The sequence below is a fragment of the Camelina sativa genome, chromosome 13, assembly GCF_030686135.1.
Source record: "Camelina sativa cultivar CO46 ecotype springtype chromosome 13, ASM3068613v1".
NCBI lineage: Eukaryota > Viridiplantae > Streptophyta > Magnoliopsida > Brassicales > Brassicaceae > Camelina > Camelina sativa.
In genome coordinates this window covers 4,436,532-4,458,133 of record NC_141892.1, presented here as the reverse complement: position 1 = coordinate 4,458,133, position 21,602 = coordinate 4,436,532, and the positions used below count along the sequence as shown (strand labels likewise).

At 35.8% G+C, this 21,602-nt stretch overlaps 4 protein-coding genes across 5 annotated transcripts; 2 read left to right on the top strand and 2 right to left on the bottom strand.

The window, feature by feature from the left end:
* Window positions 1-177: 177 nt before the first annotated feature.
* On the top strand, window positions 178-1,095 carry LOC104735165 (uncharacterized protein At4g04775-like). Its single transcript, XM_010454895.3, has 2 exons — window positions 178-646; window positions 747-1,095. Exons 1-2 carry the CDS (start codon window positions 473-475, stop codon window positions 1,044-1,046), a joined length of 474 nt encoding a protein of 157 aa, XP_010453197.1. The 5' UTR covers window positions 178-472; the 3' UTR covers window positions 1,047-1,095.
* An 8,888-nt stretch (window positions 1,096-9,983) lies between these two features.
* Window positions 9,984-12,808, top strand: LOC104735164 (aspartate aminotransferase 3, chloroplastic). The gene is made up of 11 exons (XM_010454894.3): window positions 9,984-10,358; window positions 10,638-10,709; window positions 10,780-10,841; window positions 10,954-11,037; window positions 11,137-11,236; window positions 11,332-11,452; window positions 11,557-11,720; window positions 11,825-11,962; window positions 12,048-12,264; window positions 12,352-12,472; window positions 12,557-12,808. The coding sequence occupies exons 1-11, from the start codon at window positions 10,155-10,157 to the stop codon at window positions 12,639-12,641; spliced, it is 1,368 nt and encodes a 455-aa protein (XP_010453196.1). The 5' UTR covers window positions 9,984-10,154; the 3' UTR covers window positions 12,642-12,808.
* Window positions 12,809-12,955: 147 nt separating this feature from the next.
* LOC104737945 (transcription factor MYB3R-4) lies at window positions 12,956-18,036 on the bottom strand. Its single transcript, XM_087481508.1, has 12 exons — window positions 17,633-18,036; window positions 17,143-17,348; window positions 16,986-17,040; window positions 16,830-16,887; window positions 16,622-16,716; window positions 16,397-16,500; window positions 16,189-16,317; window positions 14,376-16,083; window positions 13,898-14,160; window positions 13,676-13,790; window positions 13,397-13,573; window positions 12,956-13,242 (listed from the first exon to the last, which is right to left on the bottom strand). The coding sequence occupies exons 2-12, from the start codon at window positions 17,205-17,207 to the stop codon at window positions 13,150-13,152; spliced, it is 2,862 nt and encodes a 953-aa protein (XP_087337634.1). The 5' UTR covers window positions 17,208-17,348; window positions 17,633-18,036; the 3' UTR covers window positions 12,956-13,149.
* Window positions 17,827-21,555, bottom strand: LOC104735162 (uncharacterized). 2 transcript variants are annotated; one of them, XM_087481509.1, is made up of 7 exons: window positions 21,125-21,431; window positions 19,754-19,881; window positions 19,502-19,605; window positions 19,307-19,394; window positions 19,087-19,148; window positions 18,885-18,996; window positions 17,827-18,036 (listed from the first exon to the last, which is right to left on the bottom strand). In XM_087481509.1, the coding sequence occupies exons 1-7, from the start codon at window positions 21,235-21,237 to the stop codon at window positions 18,002-18,004; spliced, it is 642 nt and encodes a 213-aa protein (XP_087337635.1). In that variant the 5' UTR covers window positions 21,238-21,431; the 3' UTR covers window positions 17,827-18,001. The 2 variants fall into 2 exon arrangements, with proteins under 2 accessions (XP_087337635.1, XP_010453194.1); XM_010454892.3 differs by lacking the exon at window positions 17,827-18,036 and having other exon boundaries at window positions 18,544-18,996; window positions 21,125-21,555.
* Between the last annotated feature and the right edge of the window lie 47 nt (window positions 21,556-21,602).

Here is a 21,602-nt window from a genome sequence, read left to right as displayed (position 1 = left end):
TTTCATTAAAATATCATTTTATATTAATTTATTGTGTATTTTTTTCAAAGAAATAATAAATTGTAAAAAGAAAAGAAACAACTCATCTATGGAACATGACAATGCCATGTCACCATCTCGTCTGCCTATATCCAATTACACGAAACAAGGTTACGTATCTTTTCGGGAAAACGTCCTGGTTCCCCATGAGAACTATGATATCGTACCAGATGGAGCCCGATCTTTACCCCCGTCCCAGATGGCTCTCATGAAATTCTTCTCAATCTATATACCCATATATCGGGATGTTATCGGTTTAAAGAGTGAACCGATACGATACCGTTCATACCAAATAGAAAACCAAAAATAAAACCTGACTGATGTTAATAATCCGACCCGAGACGATACATCTATAACACATCTATAACTCCATTAAAATCCCCAAATCCTCAAACCCTAAAAGCATAAAATTCTTAAATCGATCTTTGCAACCATGAGTACCGTTTCTGGAGGTTCGAGTGGTTCATCAAATGTTCGACAAAGAGGATTCGTCGTTGGCGTGCCTAAGAGATGCTGGTGTGGGGAACACATCGTGGCAAAGAATTCCAAATCCGAGCCTAATCCTTCTCGGAGATACTTTCGATGTCGAGAAGCAGCAGCAAAGAAGGTACTATGTTATGCTTTGTTTGATGTAGACATCGACCTAATCCAAATCCGAGCCTAATCCTTCTCATCAATTTTCATTGTATTCTATGATATAATGTTAGCTTGTGAACGATAACCACATCTTTAAGTGGGTCGATGAGGCATTGTTGGACGAGGTAGCAACATTGGGTGTTCAATTTGAGAGAGTAAAAGAAGAGATGAAAGAGCGTACAATAGAGACATTGCAAGAACAGAAGCTGAAATTTGAGAAGATGCAAATGGAGTTCGAAAAAGAGCTTTGTGAGAGGGTTGAAGAAGTTTTGTTGGAAGCAAAAGCTGAATTGCAATGTAGGATGAATAAGAGTATAATTGTATGTGTTTTCGGTTTTATGATCTTGTTTGCTCTGTTTAAGCTTGTATGATGAGCTATTGTAAACTATTGTTCGGTTGTAATCTATTGTTGTTCGGTTGTATGCTCTGCTTTATGCTCTTGTTTGTTTTGGTGTTGAGTGTGAACTCCTGTTGGTGTTGCTATTGCATTTAATAAGATAAGACATTCCACATTTCATAAAAGGCAGAACATGATGAACACATGTTCTGAAAACAAGCAGAATGATAACGTTTTGAAATCATGTTCTCAACATGATCACAGACCAAAAACATAACCCTACTAGTCTATTCGACCAAAATACAGATCCAACTAGTCTCTTAAACCAAAAAACAGACCCCTACTACCATAATCTTCAATATTCAGGCTTGTGAAAGTCCTCCACCACCTTGAGATAGTCCTCCACCACCCTGAACAACTTCTCCTCCACCAGATTGTCTTTGTTCTCAACTTGAACAACACACCAGGCTATTGGATAGATGCCATTGTCTGCATCTCTGCCTAATGCAGCAAGCAACTGTCCCTTGATCTTTGCCTTTAAGAAGGCGCCATCAACTCCTATTATTGGCCGGCAAGTCTGTTTCCAAGTTCTTCTAAGGGCATCGAAACAAACATAAAACCGATTGAAGACGTCTTGACCAGCATCATTCTTAATTGTATCAATCTCCACAACAGACCCTGGATTTGCTTCCAAGATCTCAGCTTGGTAATCTCGCAGTCGTGCAAACTGTTGTTCATACTCATACTCTATCCATCCCAAAGCCTTTCTCCGAGCAGCTTGACATTGTGGCCTAGTAGCGGATATCTTCCACCTTTCCATGATAATCTGTTCAATCCTCAAAGGCTTGTAATGATCCGGTTCCTCTCTAATCTTATCGAGAAAAATTCTAGCTATGACTGGGACCTTAAACATCTCACACTCGCCATTGGGGGTACAACAATGCTTATCAATGTATTTCGTAATCTTCCACAAAGATGCGTTTGGAAGAAGTGCAGCAAACACTTTCCACTCACAATTGCCCTTATCCCCAACACATCTAAACCCGAGTTTATCTTTGTCATACCTGTATTGCTTCAAATTGTAACCAGTATGTAGTGCATAGTCCAAGACACTCTCCTTGAATGCGACCCCATTGTAGAAGGATTGGTCTTTCCACAAAGTTCCATCACCACGTCCGATATCCGTAAACACCCTCTCTGGACCCGCACCACGACCACGACCCGCACCACGACCACGACCTTCTTCCTCGTCGTCACTTTCTGGGTACGTATCATGACGAATCGACTCTTCAGCATCGGTAAATTCCTGAGCAAGCATATCGACGTGAAATTCATCTCGATCCTCTCCTTCTTCATCGTACTCTCGTTCTCCAACACCATCTCTTTGCCCAATACCATCTTGTTGCCCAAAACCAGATCGGATTATTAAATCCATCGATTCAATTTGAGAAATCGATGGTGAAATTTGATTTTCTAGGGTTCGTCGCGAGAGAAAACAAAAAAGAGGTTAAAATGTGATTTTAGGGATTTCTCGGTTGAGGGTTATGTTTCTAATCGGGTCAAAATCAGGTTTTAATCGGGTCGAAATCAGGTTTATTTTGGTTTGTAAACTTCGTCACTCGGTTAATCAAATAGTAAACCAATTAAACCTATAGCAATGGTGAAATAGATGATATCTTCTATTCTCATGGAGATACAAAACGTAAATTACAGATATATGGGTATATAGATTGAGAAGAATTTCATGAGAGCCATCTGGGACGGGGGTAAAGATCGGGCTCCATCTGGTACGATATCATAGTTCTCATGGGAAACCAGGACGTTTTCCCTATCTTTTCTTTACATTTGTATACACGTATTTTGTATCTGTATCTGTATTTGTCTATAGTTATTAAAGAGAGAAAGAAATTTTTTTTTATTGCTATAGTGAAGGAAAAATATCTAAACACATTAAATAAAAACAGGCTGGATTAGGGTAACAGTATCCCAAATATTAAACAACAAGGATTAAGTGAAAGATTTTCAGTGTTTTCTTTATTTTAGGAAAGAAATCCATTTTTTAAAATTTTTTAATTTATTTTAATTATTTGTATGTGTGATAGAGGATGGGGGGCACAAGAACCCAATGAGAAAAGTACACGTGTCCGTAATGTGCGGTTCTTATCACAAACCTATTTTTTTCACTTGTGTCCTCAAAACCCTAGGCGCGCGTGAATACCACGGCGTTTTGCTTTTATCTCGCGTGTGGGCACGTTTCGTCCGTGGACGCGTCGGCACGGACGAAGGAGAGATATTGGAGCGTGTGGTTCACGAGAGTGAAGAGAGAGTACGAGTAGTGGGGAAGACGCGGGACCAAGTTGAAGGCAACAAAAAAAAAAAAAAGAGCCCTAAAAGCATGATAAAATTTGTATGGGTAGGCGATGTTACCCTAGATGAGCCCATTTCCCTCATTAAATGTATAATAATATATTAACCCTAACACTCTCTTTTTTTTCCCTCCTTTCCAAAGTTTACCACTGTAAAAAGAAAGATATCAAAAGTTCTGGTTCACATAAAACCTATCTATTTTCTATTCAAAGATCTGTATGGTAAACCCCTAGTTATTATTATATATACTATATAGAGGGGGATGTGTTTGTTTAATATTTGATTTCTATTTTTTCGGTGGTAGAAGTATCATCACATGGTACACCAACCTAATGGGATACCTATGATGTAAGCAAAGTTTTAACACAAACAAACTTTGTTTTTCTCTTTAGACCTTTTGCATATTCGATATTATTTATATAAAGCACTTAATTGGATGTTGACTCTACTTTGTTAATCAAATTCAATCACATAATCATATACAAATCTGGCTCTCTTTTTCCTGACGTAGCTAATGTTTTCTTTTCCTTTAGATTTCTTCTACGTATTGACACACATACATATATATATATATATATTTGGAATTAAGTATTAAAATATAAGTATCATTAAGTTGTGTTAAATATAATATATCGGGTAAATTTATACAAACCTTAGTGAAAATAAAATACTAGATCAGGTAAATTGCCTTCGAAGAAAATAATAGTAGTATACAGTTAGATGAGTGATGACCTTTAGTGGGCTTTATCCCTTTTATAACACATTTCTCTCTCTCTCTCTCTCTCCTTGTTCCTTCATATTTTTATAATATTCTTTCTTCGGTAAATTGGGTTTTTATTTATTATTCGCTTAGTTTTTGTCGGCTTCGAGGTTTTTTAATACCCCAATTCTTTCCAGAAAAAATTAGGTTTGTTACTTTAGTCTATTTTGGGTGAAAAAATTAATCTCCTTTTTCTTCCCACTGCCATATATGTGATTTATTTCTGCCACAATAAGATTAGTTTTTTTCTTGTTCGACGCAATTAATTACGGGTTTGACAAATTGTGATGCCAAAACGTGTTAATGGTCCATTTTGAAATTTTGGATGCATTAGTTACGTTTATCTCAAAAATTCAACAATATATATATATACGCCCACTCTGAAATTTCTAGCTAATATTCATAATTTATTACCCAACTTTATGGAAAAGGAATTGAGCACATATTCGTGATGATCTTATCTCTTCTTTAGATAATTAAGGGCAGAACGCCAGAACTTATCTTCAACCAACCAAACGTTTGAGCTCCACCGTATAAATCAAGATTCATATTATTTTTTGGAATATTATTTTCAAACGTATTTGTAACTCGAGAAAAAGAGATTAAATCTATAATTAATTAATTAATTAATGATACACTTTTAGGTATGCATACGTGCACAACTACACAAGTTGATACGTATTAAAAAAAATTATAAAATTACATACAACTTATATAGAGAGAGAGAGAAGCGGTAGCGAAGGGGAAATAAAAAAAGAGGACTGAAGATGAAAAAGGACAGCTTTAAGGAGATGCTTTGGCCACCAGCGATACCATCATTTAAGCTTTGCATGTGCCTCTCTGTTAGCATCTCGACAACCACATCAAACCTTCTCTCTCTCCTCTCTCTCTATCTCTCCCCTTTTTAACCCTTGGATTTTTACTTCTTACACACACCCCAACATCATCATATCTGTTTATACCTATGTATATTTATGTTTATATACTCGTTTACATGCATCTATGTGTATGTGTATCACTATCACCCATTATGTGTATATATATATATATATATATATTACTGATACCTTTGAGTTTTATTTGATCCCCCATTCACAAAATACTTGAACTCAAAACTTTAGTTGCAAAACACAGTCGTGATTAATTAGCTTAATGTTTGATACATGATACATCTATTAGACGATTAACTTATCTCAGTTGTTTAACACCTTAGTTCTCTGTTAGAAAGATTGATCAATGCATCTAGTATATACGACTAACTCATAATCCGACTTGTCGAGAGTTTTTTTTTTATCGACATAAGTATTCGATACATTCTGTATAGAAATTAAGCTCAATTGATTGACTATAGAGGTTTATTTTATTAGGGAAATAAATTAGAATACTAATTAATGAATATATGATTTATATATGTTTTGACATGTATTATCAACGACTGATTCTAGATCCAAAACAATAATATATATCTGAGATTTCTTAATTATAAAAAAGTGTTAGATGGTAAGATTAAGTTTCTTCAGCTTAGGGTGAACACACCAGATAGGCAGATACTATATATATAGAAGAAGCAGACTTAAAAAGCTCATTAATCAAGTAAAAAGAGTGGTAATATTTGCTTGTTGATTTGCTTCGTGGGCCATATAAGACTATTCAGATATTGGCAATTCGTATTTAATTATACATGCATTCTTTGTGTTTGTGGGCCATTAAAATTCCGTATAAGCATTAATCGAGAAAACAATCATAGTGGGGTGATACGTTTATGCACGCAGGTATACACTTGCGTACGGTTCACTATGTTGAGATGTGTTAGCTGCTCGACGAAACACTTATCAGCGATCTGTTTGGTTCTCGACCGTCCAAACATTTCATCTGTTTGTATATCTATACAATTCATCGCTTTGGATCCATTATCTCACTAAACTCATGGCCAACCTCTAGTTAATAATATTTTCATTGTTGTTTTTGTCAAAGGTTATACCCTTCGAAAATGAAGACTGTGGCTTAATTGCATTTTGTTTTATAAGAAACATTCGTTTGTGTTTGGATTATTGTGTTGAATATATTTTACCAGTTATTTTTGACTATAGATGCTAAAGATTGTGATTTCATATGAAGGAAAAACACACAAACATGTGTAAGCATAGAAACAAACGGAAACAAATAATAGAACCTCAATAGTATTTCACTTAACCAAAGCGAACTATTTATGATGGATTCGGACAGACAACATTTTTTCTAATATGTAAGACACAATCCCCTAATTAATATGCTTTCTTAAAAAAGAAAAGAAGAACAAAAAAAGAAGAAGAGAAGAGGGATTCATGCGTTACAGGGTTATAAATCTTTTGTGGAAGTTACTGTCATGAGCCACGTTAGAGGATTTTGTGTATGATCAATCGTAAGAGTTTGAAAATTTCATGAATTACAATCTCATCTCAGCTTTTGTTTCGTTAATCATTATATTAGTTTTTAGATGCATAATGATAATGCATGCATGTGTGTGTTTGTTACGTACGCATATGCCTTTATATAACTAAAGCTGTAAGATATATAGTATTAGGTCGTAATTATGGTGGCCACGTAAACCCTCATGACCACGATGATATCTATTAACTTCAACTTTCCACCAAATTAAATCCATTACCGAAACATGGGAACTCACGCTTGTGTTCGTGTTCTATGGGTGTGCAATATGTTTCATACTAAAAGAAAAAATATCAAGAGAGAATGTCTAAACGTTTCGATAGTCATATATTTTAAGATTCTTGCTTATATTATTTTACCACGACTACAAAAATTGAAAAAAGAGAAATTTACTAAATTCGAACTATATTGATTGAAAAAAGAAGTTTACACAAATTACATTAGAACAAAGAAGAACGAATTAGAATCCTATATATAAAGAGAAAGAAACTAAAATATCCATTTTAAAAAACTACTATAACTTTATATACTCCCACAATTAAATTCATTTTTTAAAAAAATGCTTACTTCATTATAGATTTTGCGATTTTGAATAGTTATATAAGCTATAACCTTTTTATCAATAAAATGCATGATGGGGATCTAGAGAATTTTTTTTTTAAAATACAGTACATGATTGAAAGCGTTTTACAATATTTTCTGGATAATAGGTTTTTACTAAAAACCTTAGTCCAACAAAAAAAAGTTTTTACTAAAAACCCAACATATTCGGTGAGTTTTAAAGATATATTAACTGTTATCGTAGGATAGAAATAGAATAAGTGACCACCCTTAGCTTGGTAGTAATACTAGTCCGGACCCGCGGGCATGCGGTCACTAATAATAGAATCTGTTGTAAATTAATTTATTACAAATTGTTTATTTATTTTTTTCATTAAATATCACAATATTCAAATTTAGTCTATTAATTTGGTCACACATCATGAGGCAATATCTGATAAGATCTCTAAAAAATGATAGTTTTGTTCAATATCCCTAGGTGAATATACCCTATCTATATTTAAGTCATTACCTAAAATCTGGGTTGAACCCAAAAAGCATTTTGTCTGAGCCACACGATCCAGCGCATCTTTCTTTCTGAAAAAAGAAAACACACACAAACAACATCACTTGAAATAGTCATTTACGTTCAATTGACCAAGTCAGATATTTTAGTTTTTACATAGTATATTATATTTTACCAAAAAGAAAGAAGTAACTTTCGTTTTCAATCTTTAAAATGAACTATTATTACGGTTAGTTGTAATAAACATTTTTTTGCTGAGATTTGCGATAGGAAAATATCTTGATTTGATAATGTAGGGATTTAGTTGCATTTGCATATAGTCTCTATTATTATTATTATTATTTTCTGGCAACACCTCACGGCTCACTAGCTCGTACACGAATTCCAGATTTCACAGTTTTACTTTTACCTTACACAAGTATATGCTAATCATAACTGGAATTTGTAATATATTGATTAATTTGTACTAATGTTGTTAACCAGGGTTTCCCATTCGACATTGTATGTGAAGTTATGAACTATAGACACTAATTTTTATTATAACTTCTTTGTTAGACATTGATATATTATAAAAATCGCTACTTATATTACCGCAAATTAGCTTTTAATATTTGTCCTTGGTGTTGGTGGTGCATAGATTTTTAGCCTCATTTCTTATTTACTTACTTTGTTCGATAATAGAGCGTTAATCATGAAATCCTTAGAAACCAAATATTCAAGTAAATAGATAATAATTATCATTGGTGAACAAAAAAAAAAAGTTCTTTTTTTAATTACCATTTTTGTATTGTTTCCAAATTACCGTATTCTGAAATTCCAAAAGTTTCATAAACAATTTTATTTGGTATTTTAGAATTTATTTTTAAAACAGAACAAAAGGTGATATTTATTTATTTATTACAAAATGCTCCATATTCCATAATTTTGTATGTCAACGCCACATATAGCCAAATTTATTTTCGGAAAATAATAATCTTTTGCTGTCATTTCTTAATATCCAATTTGTTTACCTGATAGATGATGATGACTAGCTAAATAAATCTTGAATTTTGGAAACAAAAACCTCCATGGAAAAAATTCAGATAAAAAAAACTCGTACTTGTTACTAATTACTGTTACTTGTTCGAACTACCTCGTAAGTCGTATCTATGTAAAACTCGAATTTTGTGAAATAATGAAGGAGGCTATATTAGAGCTCAAACGAGTTACATACAGCTCAAAAGACGACGACATGATATGTACCGTTTGCAATATTATAATTACATCACAAAATTCCAACCCTTTCATTTGTCGTGTAAGCAATTAAGTTTTCTATCATTTTCAGCATTTATGTATTTTTTTTTCTTAAAATGATCATAAGAATTTATATCTAACGATCCAAATATATATAACCTCTTTGGTCGAAAACTAATTAAATTTGAAAAGTATGAGCTGCTCTCCACATAAAACATGCGAATAATTTCTTACAAATAAAACATGCAAATATATAATGTCTTATCCATTGTCAAACTCTCGCAAAAAAATAAAATAAGGACCAACCCATTTATTTATTCCGTAAAACATTAATTAATTTAACTTTATTACAAAATAACTTGTTTAATCCATGAAAGTATCAATAAAATAAAGCATCTTCAAACTCCGAAACTCCGGAATAAATTACTATATCGTATGAGATTGAGTTGGCCTATTGAAATTATTGATCACACAGTACATGATCTCTCCAAAATGCATGTTACAACAAATCCGAAGCTCAATGAAGCCATATGAAGGCATCGGTAATCCAAGTAACTGGATATCTTTATTATTTGAAGTTTTAACGACGAACCTTACCAACTACTCCGCACTATGGGATAAGGTACAAGTAAACCGGTTTGTGAACTATTAAATACAATCAAGTTACATACGAAGATATATAAATTTCATTATTGAATTAAGAAGATAAATAGGAGACAAACATGTAACCACTAAAAAATACGAAACATTATAATTTACTGGATTTCAGTGTAGAAAATCAATTAGAGATTATATTATAATTAATAAACTAATGAACTAATCATTTCATCAACCATCATAAACAAAAACTTTCATCAAATAGAAAATTGGATACTAGTATATTTTAATGAGAGCCAGCTTCACCAAAATAGTAATCATTTATGTTTTTACTATACAGTAGTTTGACATATATATTTAATAAGATCTTCAGCATTAAATTTATTTCTTTTCTCCTGTAAGCTGTAAGAAATGTTTTTAAAAAAGAAGAGATTTCATAATACAAATATAAACCCTATTTTGGGAATTTTGGGAGTATATTAATATTTTTGCCGGTATTTCAGGCTTTTAAATGGATTACTAGAAAGAGTTAAATATTATCTTGATGATGAGATGGGGGTTGTCAAGTTCAAGGCACGCAACTTTATGCTAAGCTGACGTGGCAACAATGGATAGCGAAAACTAAAAAAAAAAAAATTGAAATAAAAGTCCAAAATCAGATTCATTCGTACACACAACAGCAAAAAAAAAATATGACTAGCAGCGAGTTCTCTTCTTCTTCTTCTTCTTCTTCTTCGTCACCAAGCGATCGTAGGATCGGTGCTCTGCTCCGTCATCTCACTGCCGCTACGGATTCCGATAACCTGAGCTCCGTTTATGCCTCGCCGACATCGGGAGTCTCCGGCGGTTCTGTTTTCGCTCATCTTGTTCAAGCTCCCGAGGATCCTATTCTTGGGGTACCTTCTTCTTCTTCGATTGTCTTTTGTTTGTATATAAATTCCAAATATGTGTGTCCTACGCATTGGATCGGTTATTCATTAGTGTGAAATTCACGATCTCGCGATATAATTCGAAAATTGATATATGGAAATGGGAGATGATTTTGATGTTTTTATGTTTCTGATTTTGGTTCGCATGATTAGTAGTATAATGGATTGAATCTAATTCATGATTTCGTCACGAAATTTTCAGCTCTAAAATGAGAGTTATGATGATTTTGGTTTTCGGATATATAGGTGACAGTTGCGTATAACAAAGACCCGAGCCCAGTTAAGCTGAATTTGGGAGTTGGTGCTTACCGTACTGAGGTAATGATCCTCTTAAGCTATCCATCTGTCATGGCTTAGTGTGGTTCATTAATGGTGTTTTCTGTTGCAGGAGGGAAAACCTTTGGTTCTTAATGTTGTAAGGAAAGCTGAGCAGCAGCTTATCAATGACAGGTTCAGCTCTCTCTCTCTCTCTCTCTTGTCTTTTGTTTTTGGTTCTAACTACCCTTTGTGTGCTTGATGTTGTGTGGAAATCTGAGTCTTGTTTTGTGTTGTTAATCTGTAGAACAAGAATCAAGGAGTATCTTCCCATTGTTGGATTGGTTGAGTTCAACAAGTTAAGCGCTAAGCTCATATTAGGCGCTGACAGGTAATTATTATTATTCTTCTTCTTCTGTTTATTCATCAGTTTTAGTCTTTCAGAACAATTCTTTATGATTTTGGTGTTGTTTTCATGTATGTCACTTAGTCCTGCTATTCGAGAGAATCGCGTTACAACCGTTGAGTGTTTGTCTGGTACTGGTTCCCTCAGAGTTGGAGGGGAGTTTTTGGCTAAGCATTATCATCAGGTACATGCATGCTTTAGTCTTAAGTTCTTGTTTGTTTGAATTTCTTCTTCCTAGAGAAATTTGTAAACTTGCACTCTTCTCTCTTTGCATTCCAGAAAACTATTTATATTACTCAGCCAACATGGGGAAATCATCCCAAAATTTTCACGTTGGCCGGTTTGACAGTGAAAACTTACCGCTACTACGATCCATCGACACGTGGGTTGAACTTTCAAGGTGAGACTGCGGTGAACTAGTACTGAATTTTATGCTTAATATTGTTGAGAAGCTTATAGAATTTTCTGAATTGGGTATGGCAACTATTTTTCTTTTGTTCACAGGTTTAATAGAAGACCTTGGTGCTGCCACTCCTGGTTCTATAGTGCTTCTCCATGCCTGTGCCCATAACCCAACTGGTGTTGATCCAACCATTCAACAATGGGAGCAAATCAGGCAGTTGATGCGATCAAAGGGATTGATGCCATTCTTTGATAGTGCTTATCAGGTACACTGATGGTGTGTAAGATCAGCTGATGGTCAAACCACCTTCCTCTAAAAGAATTGTTAATACGTGTCTTCCATATGGTTTAATCTCATTTCGCATTGCAGGGCTTCGCGAGTGGAAGCCTGGATACAGATGCAAAACCGATTAGGATGTTTGTTGCTGATGGTGGAGAATGCCTCGTTGCTCAAAGTTATGCGAAGAACATGGGACTATATGGGGAAAGAGTTGGAGCTCTCAGCATTGTAAGATTCATATAACCTGCTGGAAATCTTTTTAAGAAACTCGTAGGAAGTTCTTTTATCGAATTCTGACATGAAGTTGTCGTAGGTATGCAAATCATCAGATGTTGCAGGGAAAGTTGAAAGCCAACTGAAACTAGTGATAAGGCCAATGTACTCAAGTCCTCCGATTCATGGTGCATCAATCGTGGCTGTAATCCTCCGAGATAGGAATTTGTTCAACGAATGGACTCTGGAACTGAAGGCCATGGCTGATCGTATCATCAGCATGAGAAAGCAGCTTTTCGAGGCATTACGTGCTAGAGGTAAGTAAAGTCTTAATGTTTTGTATAGATCATCAGGGCCATAGATGGACATAACTAATGAAACGAAACTCAAAAATCATATGACAGGTACGCCTGGAGACTGGAGTCACATAATAAAGCAGATAGGTATGTTTACATTCACAGGGTTAAACCCAGCTCAAGTCTCCTACATGACTAAAGAGTACCACATCTACATGACTTCCGACGGGTAAGCCTCTCTTCTCCATCCGTTATCTGATCAAGTTTCTTGAATTTGTCTTAACTTGTTGTGATTGTATAAATGAATAAAAAGGAGGATAAGCATGGCTGGTCTGAGCTCGAAGACTGTACCGCACCTTGCTGACGCTATCCACGCTGTTGCGACCAAAGCCGTCTGAGAAACCGAACACCGACTACGACCACTTCGATTGATTCGTCATAATAAAGAATATGTTTTTTCTCTCTTATAGCATTTCCGGCAGTAACAATATAAATGTCGTTACGATTATTATTATTTCATCCCAGTATTAATAAAGTACGCAAGAGAGCTCTTGTGTTTCTGCTACTGTTACCTACCCCCAAATCCATCTTTTTAGATTTGTATGTTGCTACAGTTTGGTATATGACTACTTATGTACTCCCATATGTCATATGTGCACCTGCAGTATAGGTTTATTTTCCCAAAGTATATGGACGTGTATGTACATACTCATTGCAGGAAATAAGAAATATGTATATTTATATATTGATCACAGAATCTACATAAATTCACTCGAGTTGATCCATTAAAAAGAAACATAGAAAAGAAATAGATCCAGACAGGGACAATTCATAAAAGATGCACATACATATTTATACATGTTCATGTATGTGCAATTGCATATTATGTATGAGCTTTTGGCATTTTTACCTACATCCCTTCAAGAGGTAAGATGAGACTTCTTCTGTTGCTTTGACGGGAGACTCGCAATCGTTGAAGTCCAGCACTCGACGCTCCGCCTATAGAATTAGAATTTAGAAATGTTCAAAACCAAAAATCAATGGAGGAAACAAAACATTTATTTGGTTATTTTCTAGAATCACAAAATCATAATCCCGAAATCGTCTACTTAGAGAATGAACGATTGCTATTTGGTGAAGTATGTATATATACCAGTAGAGGATTATTATTCTCTTTGTTCAATTCCTTCTTTTGGTCTGCATCAACATTAGTTGGTGATAGTGAAACTTCCATTGCATCTGCAAATGCACTTGCATGTTCATTTCTCTGTGTCATCACTCCTATGCTCTCGTAGTTTCTCTCCCCAGGACTAAAAATGTAGCCCATATCCTGAAAAACAAGCATAAAATTCATAGGTCTATATATATTAGGCCTAAAAAGGAAGTAAGAGGTTGAACATATAATAGAAGGATCTTAAGGCATATGAAATACCTCGATGGTTATTTCTGTGTCAAACCTTGGGCTGGGCAAGAGAGAGTTTACGTAAAATGGAGATTTCCAGGCTGAGGGAGATTCAAGACCTCTCCTGAATGGAGTTCCACAGAATCTGTAAAATGGACCAAAAAAAAGGGAGTAACAAAATCGTCATAGCAATCACTGAAAGCAAATAGAGGAAAAGGATTTTTTTTTTAAGGTTGGGATAGATGTATGTACATGCTAAAATTCTCATTGCTTGTCTCGTTGTCAACAAGATGACCTTCTGTGTTTCTCGCTCGAGAAGGTGAGTTGATGACCAAACAAAGACTTGAAGAGGAATGCTGTTCTTTGTTAGAAGTAGCCATGAAAGTTTTCTGGAATTGATTTCTTGGTGTTAAAACTTGTGCTTTCTCTGCTTTGGTTACTGATTGGCCAGGAGGAGAAGACAGAACTGGCTTGCAGTTATTGTGCTCAGAAAGAACACCAGAGAAACTTTCAGCCTGCACAAGAGTTGATCCATCAAGAAGGTAAACGAATAGACAACAATGATGAATGCTGTGATGTATGTCAGTTAGATCATATATATCGCAGAATAAAGACTTAAACCCATCAAAACAGTTATACAGTATTTTAACTAAAGTTTTTGATAGATGGAGTCTGTGTAATTAATCAGCTCAACAGATATTCAAATGCTTAAAAGAAAGAAGAGACTTACATTTTCGACATTAGCTTCAGAACCATCTTTTTCCCTGACATTTGCCTCCATGCAAGTTTGCTCTGCTTTCTCAAGCGATTTTCTGATATGCATAGTTTCTTCTGGCATTTTGTGACTAAAGAGTGAAGAAGGGTTGCTCCTCCAGTTCTCTTCACCTTCTCCACCATTGACTCTATCTCCAAGAATGACATCAGTGTTATTTCCAAAGATAGACTCTCGATTTTCACTCTCATCAAACATCACATCTAGCCGTGAAAAATCTTTTGCCAGACTGGCTGCTATATTAGTTTCAAGTTTCTTATCACTTCTTTTCTCAGATAGCGGTGTCAGCAAATCACGGGTACGTTTCCTCAGGATTGACTTTGCACCAGCCAACGTCTTTTTTCCAGTGGGAGATCCCCACAGTCGAATGGGACTTATGCACGTCATGGTGGACATCAGTAGCTTGCGTATGCCAAGAGGACTATAATCGTGTAGTGGATCGTTTTTAGATTGTAGAAGATCACAGCTGAAAACAGGTAGGTCCAAGCTTGGAAAACCGAGACTTGACGATGCTCCCATATCCTCATGATGTTGCTCGCTTGTCGTGTTTGGATCATGCTTGGGAGGAGAGTGTGGCCTGTCTTCTGCCAGAGAAGCAAAATCACTCACTGCAACCAACTTCTTGGAATCATTCACATGATATGATTGATCTTCTTCGCTGGAGTTATTGGTTCCTCCATCAACACAAGTGGAGCTTGATGGATCATCGATGCATACGAACCTACCATTTCCATTTGTTGTGCACTTTGGTTCTGCCTCAAAAGGATGACATATCAATCCGGATGACTTCTTTGCATATTTGTCGGGTGTTATGATTAAGGGAGCTGGCCGAAGAGTTTCTTTGCCTGAGGCGGCTGTTGCATTCAACCTTGAAGAAGAGCTCTGCATAGGAGATTTCGTAGCTTCTGATATCTGGCTGTCTGAAGCTGATGCAGACAAAATAGGATCTCGGGAGTCTGACTGGTTAACCTCGTTTGGTTCTTGGGTCAAGGATCTAGAAACACTGTCCCCTTCCCTCTCTTGATCAGGGAAAAGTACCCTGCAACATTCCGTTTCAGGCGTCAAAACGTTTGCTGAGTTGTTGTAAGTAGCCACATCAATACTTAGTGTGGAGTTTGTAGGTTCCACAGTTGATTCCTTGCTCTCCTTCGTGTATGGCATCGGTAGCTCTGACATATTAGTCTGTCTCATCTCCAGTGAAATGTCCGAAAGCTCCTGAAAATCAAATTGGTAGTCCTGGCTTGGAGAAGTCGAGACATTATTATGATCAGGAAACTGTGAACAGTCCTCCATGTCATAAGAGACTTCTGAGATGGAGACTGATATATCTTCCAATTCAGGATAAAAATACTGATCTGAATGATAAACAGCTTGCTCAGTCTCTTGAGAGTTTCCACAAGGGTAGAAATGATGGTTCATGTTTATAGCTCCATCTGGAAAATCTCTTGCAGATAGTGAGCAGCCAACCATGTTTGAATTTTGACGGCTGTCTATTTCGCCATTTCCATCTATATTACTCTGCATAAAAGCTGATTGTAATGTGGAACTTCTCTCATAAGGAGCTAGAGGCATGGCTTGGTACTGATCCAAAAGGCCAGACGACATGTAGGAATCAAGTTTCTTCTTAACTGAACTGTGCCAGTGATTTTTAATTCCATTATCCGACCTGTTGATAACATAGCAAAAAAAAAAAACTATATTGCTAGAACAAATAGAAGAATACCTTCAGATTGAATAAAGATGATACTCAAATGACAAGAAATATTAGTACCTTCCAGGCAAAAACTTGGTTAACTCTGCCCATTTATTACCATATATTTGATGAGCACGAATCAGAACCAGCTCTTCTTCTTGAGTCCAAGCTTCCTTGTTTATGGCAGGATTGAGGTGATTGTGCCACCTATATCAATTACAAGCTTTGTGAATGCTAATATACACTTGACTATTGTTCCTAGAGATATAACTGTCAATAAGCATACCTCTCTCTACATTGCTTTCCAATGCGGCCAGGTAAATACCGAGCAATCGTGGACCACTTCTTCGGCCCATATTTTTCGATTAACTGAACTATCATTTCATCTTCCTACACACATGTCAAAACGAGAACGATAAGCAGTCATAAGAGATGTTAGGAAAACTATAAAGCAAACAGGGTCAAGCATGCGAGATACACATATAGAATAAGTGAGGAAATAAAGTGTCACCTCCTTCGTCCATGGCCCTTTAACAAGTTCAGGGTTAAGAACCTTCTGCCACCTGTGCAGGCACTGGACATCAGTTCGATCCTTGAAATATTCAGCTGGAAAAGTTAAGAAAAGCAAATCAGAAACATTCCATCAGAGAAGAAAGATTACAGTTCACTTCAGTAAAACCAACACAAGCAAGGAAAAGAAGTATAGACAGTTACTTTACCTATCTTCTTCCAGTTCTTCCCTTTGAAACTATGGACAGCTTTTCTCAACACCTCATCCTGAACATATGTTTGGTTAGAAAAACTTAGCAAATATGTTGATCAAAGAGTGTAAAAATAAACAAAACTGATTGAAAGATAAAAAGAAATATTCACACCTCCTCGGCTGTCCATTGACCTCGAGTTGAACGTCTAGCAGGGCCACTAGTCCTCCTGTAAAAAAATCAACACAAACCAAGTTTATTGCGGCAAGTCACCGATAAATTAGTTAGTAAGATATGAGAAAAAAAAAAAAAAAAGGAGAAAGAAGCAAACCCGTGACGCGATTTAGGGATCCCTTCCTGAGGAGTTGAGATGGTTGTAGTAGACTCACTTTCCATAGCTTGTCAATGAATAAGCAAAAATAGTAACCCCAATTCCCATACGTTGCCTTTCTTCTATGCAATGTTCACTCCAATACATTATCTAAGCAAAAAGCTATTCTTCTCTCCTTTGCATCATCTCACAATCTCTCTCTCTCTCTGAGATTTAAAAAAAAAAAAAAACAAAAGGAATCAGCACTGTCGCTTATAATATATCAAGACAAACCATACTCGAAGCTGGAGTTTGCCTCACACCGCGAGCTTGGTATTAGATCCAAAATGACTATACTGTGAAGTTTATTTTGTTAATCACTTTAAAAAGAGAAATTTTGTTTTTGGATCGATCAGACAATAAATTCAAAACGACATCATACCCAAATCAACCCAAGATTCAAAGATCAATAAGACAGACTTGAAGATCTCTAACCAGGTAAAAAACTCACCGTTGCTCGGTTCGGAAATGGAAGTAATCAGAAATCGAAGAAATCCCCAAATTAAAAAAAAAAAAAACTAAAAAAGAGTCGAAAACAAGGAAATCTCCGATCTGAGACAAATCTGAGTTGAGACAGAGAAAGAGAGAGTGAGTGATTGAAAAGTTTTACAGAAGAGGAAGAAGATTAAAAGAGAAGACAAAGGATGAAATCTAAAACGGTCGGTAGAGCTTAATTTTTTTTTGAAAACAAGAATGGCGGAAATTCGAATTTCGTCAACAAACCCTATTTACTCACACTACTATTCCAGCAGACAAACTTAAGTCAATAATAAACGTTTCGTTTTTTTTTTTTTTTCTATCTAATGAACGGCTCTCAATCTTAAATCCCAGACGTCCATTTTGAATATTTCCGGCCACGTGTCTCCCTATCGTGTCTTTAACGGACATATCATTATTTTGTTTCTTCTCTTTTTTTTTTCCCTTTCTTTTTCCTTTATTTTCAAATTTTTACGCAGAGATTTATTTAATACTCCTTGATCTCCCCATTGTTGGATTCAAATGACCCTTTAGGGGCCACCGGAATTATTTCAAATCATGGGTCTTTTTAGGTGGGATTGATATCATATTATCATCAATTGGGTCGCTCAAAGATTACTTACGACTCACTGGCCAAGCTAACTTGAGGGTAAATAAACTGATCCGGAAGATCGCTAATATCGGTTTAGATTCAACAGCGATTGATTACTATGGTCTGTAGTACCCCGACCCGACCAACCCAAGACGCTCTGATTTTCGGATTCAAGAGCTATTTCCGACCAGTAAATTGATTCTAGGGTTTTTTTTTTTTTGGCAAAAAGTCACATTGTAGGGTAATAAAATGACTTTCGACAAGCACCACAATGCAAAGTTGCAAAACACGACTGCCACAACCAGGATCGCTCACCTGTGTTATATATAGAATGCTCTTTTAATTTCTCACAGATAAGATTCAATCCTTTCAAACATTTTACTGGACCAACTAGTCCAAGTACCAGATTAGGGTTTTAGGTCTTCAAGACTGACTTTTTAAAAGAAAACATAATACCGGACAACCATCATCATCATCATAATTAAGGCTAGCAAGAACATCTTAAGCCTTCTTTGAAGGACAGAACAGGATCACCTCTGGCTGAATGTTACCGACTTGGTTTCTTGTATTTTTTTCTCATTTCTTCAGAGCTTTTACATGAAATCGTCTTCCAGTTCTTGAACCGATTTGTGGCTTGAAGCAATGTCTTTGTTGGATGTCATTTTATCAGTTACCATTAGTCCCTTGTAACTCCTCATCTCTGCTTGCCTCTCCTTCTCAAGCCTATCTATCTCTTCACGTTTTTTCTGCAATATTAAGAAAACATTGAAAGATTTGTGTCAAAACCCTAATCAAAGACTTCTTCAGATGATAACAACAAAATCCCAGAAACTGACCTTCTCCCTCAGATGTTGTTTCCTCTCTGCCCTTTCTGCAGCATTCACTGCTTCTCTCTCGGCTTCAGCAACAAAGTTATCAACAACAACATCAATTTAATAGATCTTAAAGTTATAATATCTGGAAAGATAGTCACTTTAACTGACACTTCATATGCAAGAAAATTATATAGATATGTATATTGGAATTTAAGTAAGAGCCCACAAACCAAACACTAACCTCTCAGATCAGGAGTTCTTTCAACTTTTGTTTTGTTCAATCTGTTAACTATATCATTGACTCGCTTCTCCACTCTGATTGTCCGGACCTTTAAGAAACAAATATCAGTTAGGTATCATCATTGCTTTGCAACCATATTTTGAGCAGATTTCATGTATGCACAACCAAATTTTCTTGAGAGATGGCGAAGCTTACCATCTTTGAATTGTGGAAACCAACTTGACCAACATCCATGGAGGCAGTTTTCTTCAAGTTGGACCACGGAGTGTACACAACATCAACGTTGTTCACCTTGTTGCCTGGCACATAATCCCAGACACCAGTCGGTAAGAAAACAGAAAATAGCCTATATGTGCCCTCCTTCTAAAAAACAAACTGGTACTCTAAGACTAACGATTATGCAAATGTTAAGTTCAGCACAAGTAGAAAAAGGGATTCAGATTTTACCTTGAATGGAGTTCGCTTTCACAAGCTGAGCACAGTCCTCCAGCACACCTTCACTAATATCATCAAAACTTTGGCCTCTATGAAGCCTCAAGTAAACATGAGCTGACGACATTTTATCCACGTGAAACCTGCATCAATTGAAATTTACATTTAGCAACTTGGTCGTGAATCAACATACTGAACAAGAAATTAAAATGCTGACTAGGTGAAGCTGCTAGAGCTTATATGAAAAAAGTAATTATTTAAATTTGAAGGTTAAAAAAAACCCATACATGTCTAAACACAACAAAGATTGACATTAGCAAGAACGCATGAACAGAGAATAGACATGAATGACATGATATGTCCATAAGTTTACTCATAAACCTCAGTTATGCATCAACTTACTGAACTGCAAAAGAAATGTGCAGTAGCAGCATATGATCAATAGAAAAGCTATATAGCTCATTTAGTTAGTTTAAATATAAAAGAAAATCATCAAACTAGGAGGTAACAAACACCAAAGTTTGAATATAGCTAAATGAGCTTTAAATCATCAAACTAGGAGGTAACAAACACCAAAGTTTGAATATAGCTAACACAGCATGAGAGGACAATAGACATGCTGAGAAACAGCCCAATACTTAAATAGGGGTGAGTTCAGAGCTACCAGTGTACCCATAGGTATTACTCATAAAAGACTAATCAATAAACATTATCAATATTGGATCATAGCTCTCATGGAGCTACAAAGATATTTCCAGAAAAAATTGATATAGCAACTGCATAATCAGGCCAAACTACATTTCACAAAATGTTTTTAAACATCACCACATTTATATTTTTCTTTTTGTTTCAGAACATCAAGGCCCAGCAATCATAGGAACAAAAAAGATTTATCTCAGAAAAGAGTATACACACGAAAACATTTCTAAGGTCGCATCATAACTCTCCGGCAATTCTTCACAAACATTTAAGAATCAAAGTAACAACATATCTCTTCTGCCAAATGTTTTTAGGAAAACTAATACCGATAAATTATACCAGATAAGAACAAGAACTCATCGCAAAACTCACCACAACAAATTAAAATTCAAGTGAAATCATCATAAACAAAACTTGGGCAAAGGTTGACCACCATTTCCTTCTCGTTCATTCCCATGAATTCACCACAATTAATAAATAAACAATAGATCATGATATAACAAAACATCTGACCATATAAACAAAGACAACAAACCTCAAAATTAGATTAAAAGACAACTAATTAAACAATTGAGCCATCCGAAACTAAAAATCGATACGAGCTATAAGTTCAGGAAGAAAAAAAAAACGATGATCGGGAAAAATCGAGAAATCTTTGTCGCAAAAAAAAAGGAAAAAATAGCTTACCAGACGTCTTCAGGGAAGCCGTACTTGATGAGCTCCTCGTTCTCGAACTTATCAAGCCCCATGAAGATTGTGTAGTCGCCAGCATCAGGTCGGGCCTTGAAGTAGAACACCATCGCTTCGATTCGAGAACGAACCAAATCGAATGGAGATCGAATCTAGGGTTTCCCCCCTCTTCTCACTTTCCCTATCTCCCCTCTCTTCCCTAGAAGTTTACGAAATTGAAGAAATCGCAACCACTCAACTCACGCGACTATTATATACATAATAACCAAACCAGCTGACACCTTTTTTTCATAGGTTGCGTTACAAAAATCATTTTTTCAAATTAGCCCCTCATTTATACAAATCTTACGTTTGAGGCCTAAAACATTTTGATTTCAATTTTTTATGTTGGTGATGCTCATAGATTGATCTTGCAATATCCACAAGTCGACTCTTACAACGTGTATTGAAGTAGTGTTGTTAACAACATGGCCAA

Bases quoted from the DNA above. Each gene is read 5' to 3' on its own strand.
- LOC104735165 (XM_010454895.3), top strand. From the start codon at position 473: ATGAGTACCGTTTCTGGAGGTTCGAGTGGTTCATCAAATGTTCGACAA. The intron at 647-746 runs GTACTATGTTAT...ATATAATGTTAG, and splicing joins GAGAAGCAGCAGCAAAGAAG to CTTGTGAACGATAACCACAT.
- LOC104735164 (XM_010454894.3), top strand. From the start codon at position 10,155: ATGACTAGCAGCGAGTTCTCTTCTTCTTCTTCTTCTTCTTCTTCGTCA. The intron at 10,359-10,637 runs GTACCTTCTTCT...TCGGATATATAG, and splicing joins CCGAGGATCCTATTCTTGGG to GTGACAGTTGCGTATAACAA. The intron at 11,453-11,556 runs GTGAGACTGCGG...TTTTGTTCACAG, and splicing joins ACGTGGGTTGAACTTTCAAG to GTTTAATAGAAGACCTTGGT.
- LOC104737945 (XM_087481508.1), bottom strand. From the start codon at position 17,207: ATGGAAAGTGAGTCTACTACAACCATCTCAACTCCTCAGGAAGGGATC. The intron at 16,318-16,396 runs GTATGCTTATTG...TAATTGATATAG, and splicing joins GGAAAGCAATGTAGAGAGAG to GTGGCACAATCACCTCAATC. The intron at 13,791-13,897 runs GTACATACATCT...TCCATTTTACAG, and splicing joins AGCAATGAGAATTTTAGCAT to ATTCTGTGGAACTCCATTCA.
- LOC104735162 (XM_010454892.3), bottom strand. From the start codon at position 21,237: ATGGTGTTCTACTTCAAGGCCCGACCTGATGCTGGCGACTACACAATC. The intron at 19,395-19,501 runs GTAAGCTTCGCC...TGTTTCTTAAAG, and splicing joins GTTTCCACAATTCAAAGATG to GTCCGGACAATCAGAGTGGA. The intron at 18,997-19,086 runs GTCAGTTTCTGG...TTAATATTGCAG, and splicing joins AACAACATCTGAGGGAGAAG to AAAAAACGTGAAGAGATAGA.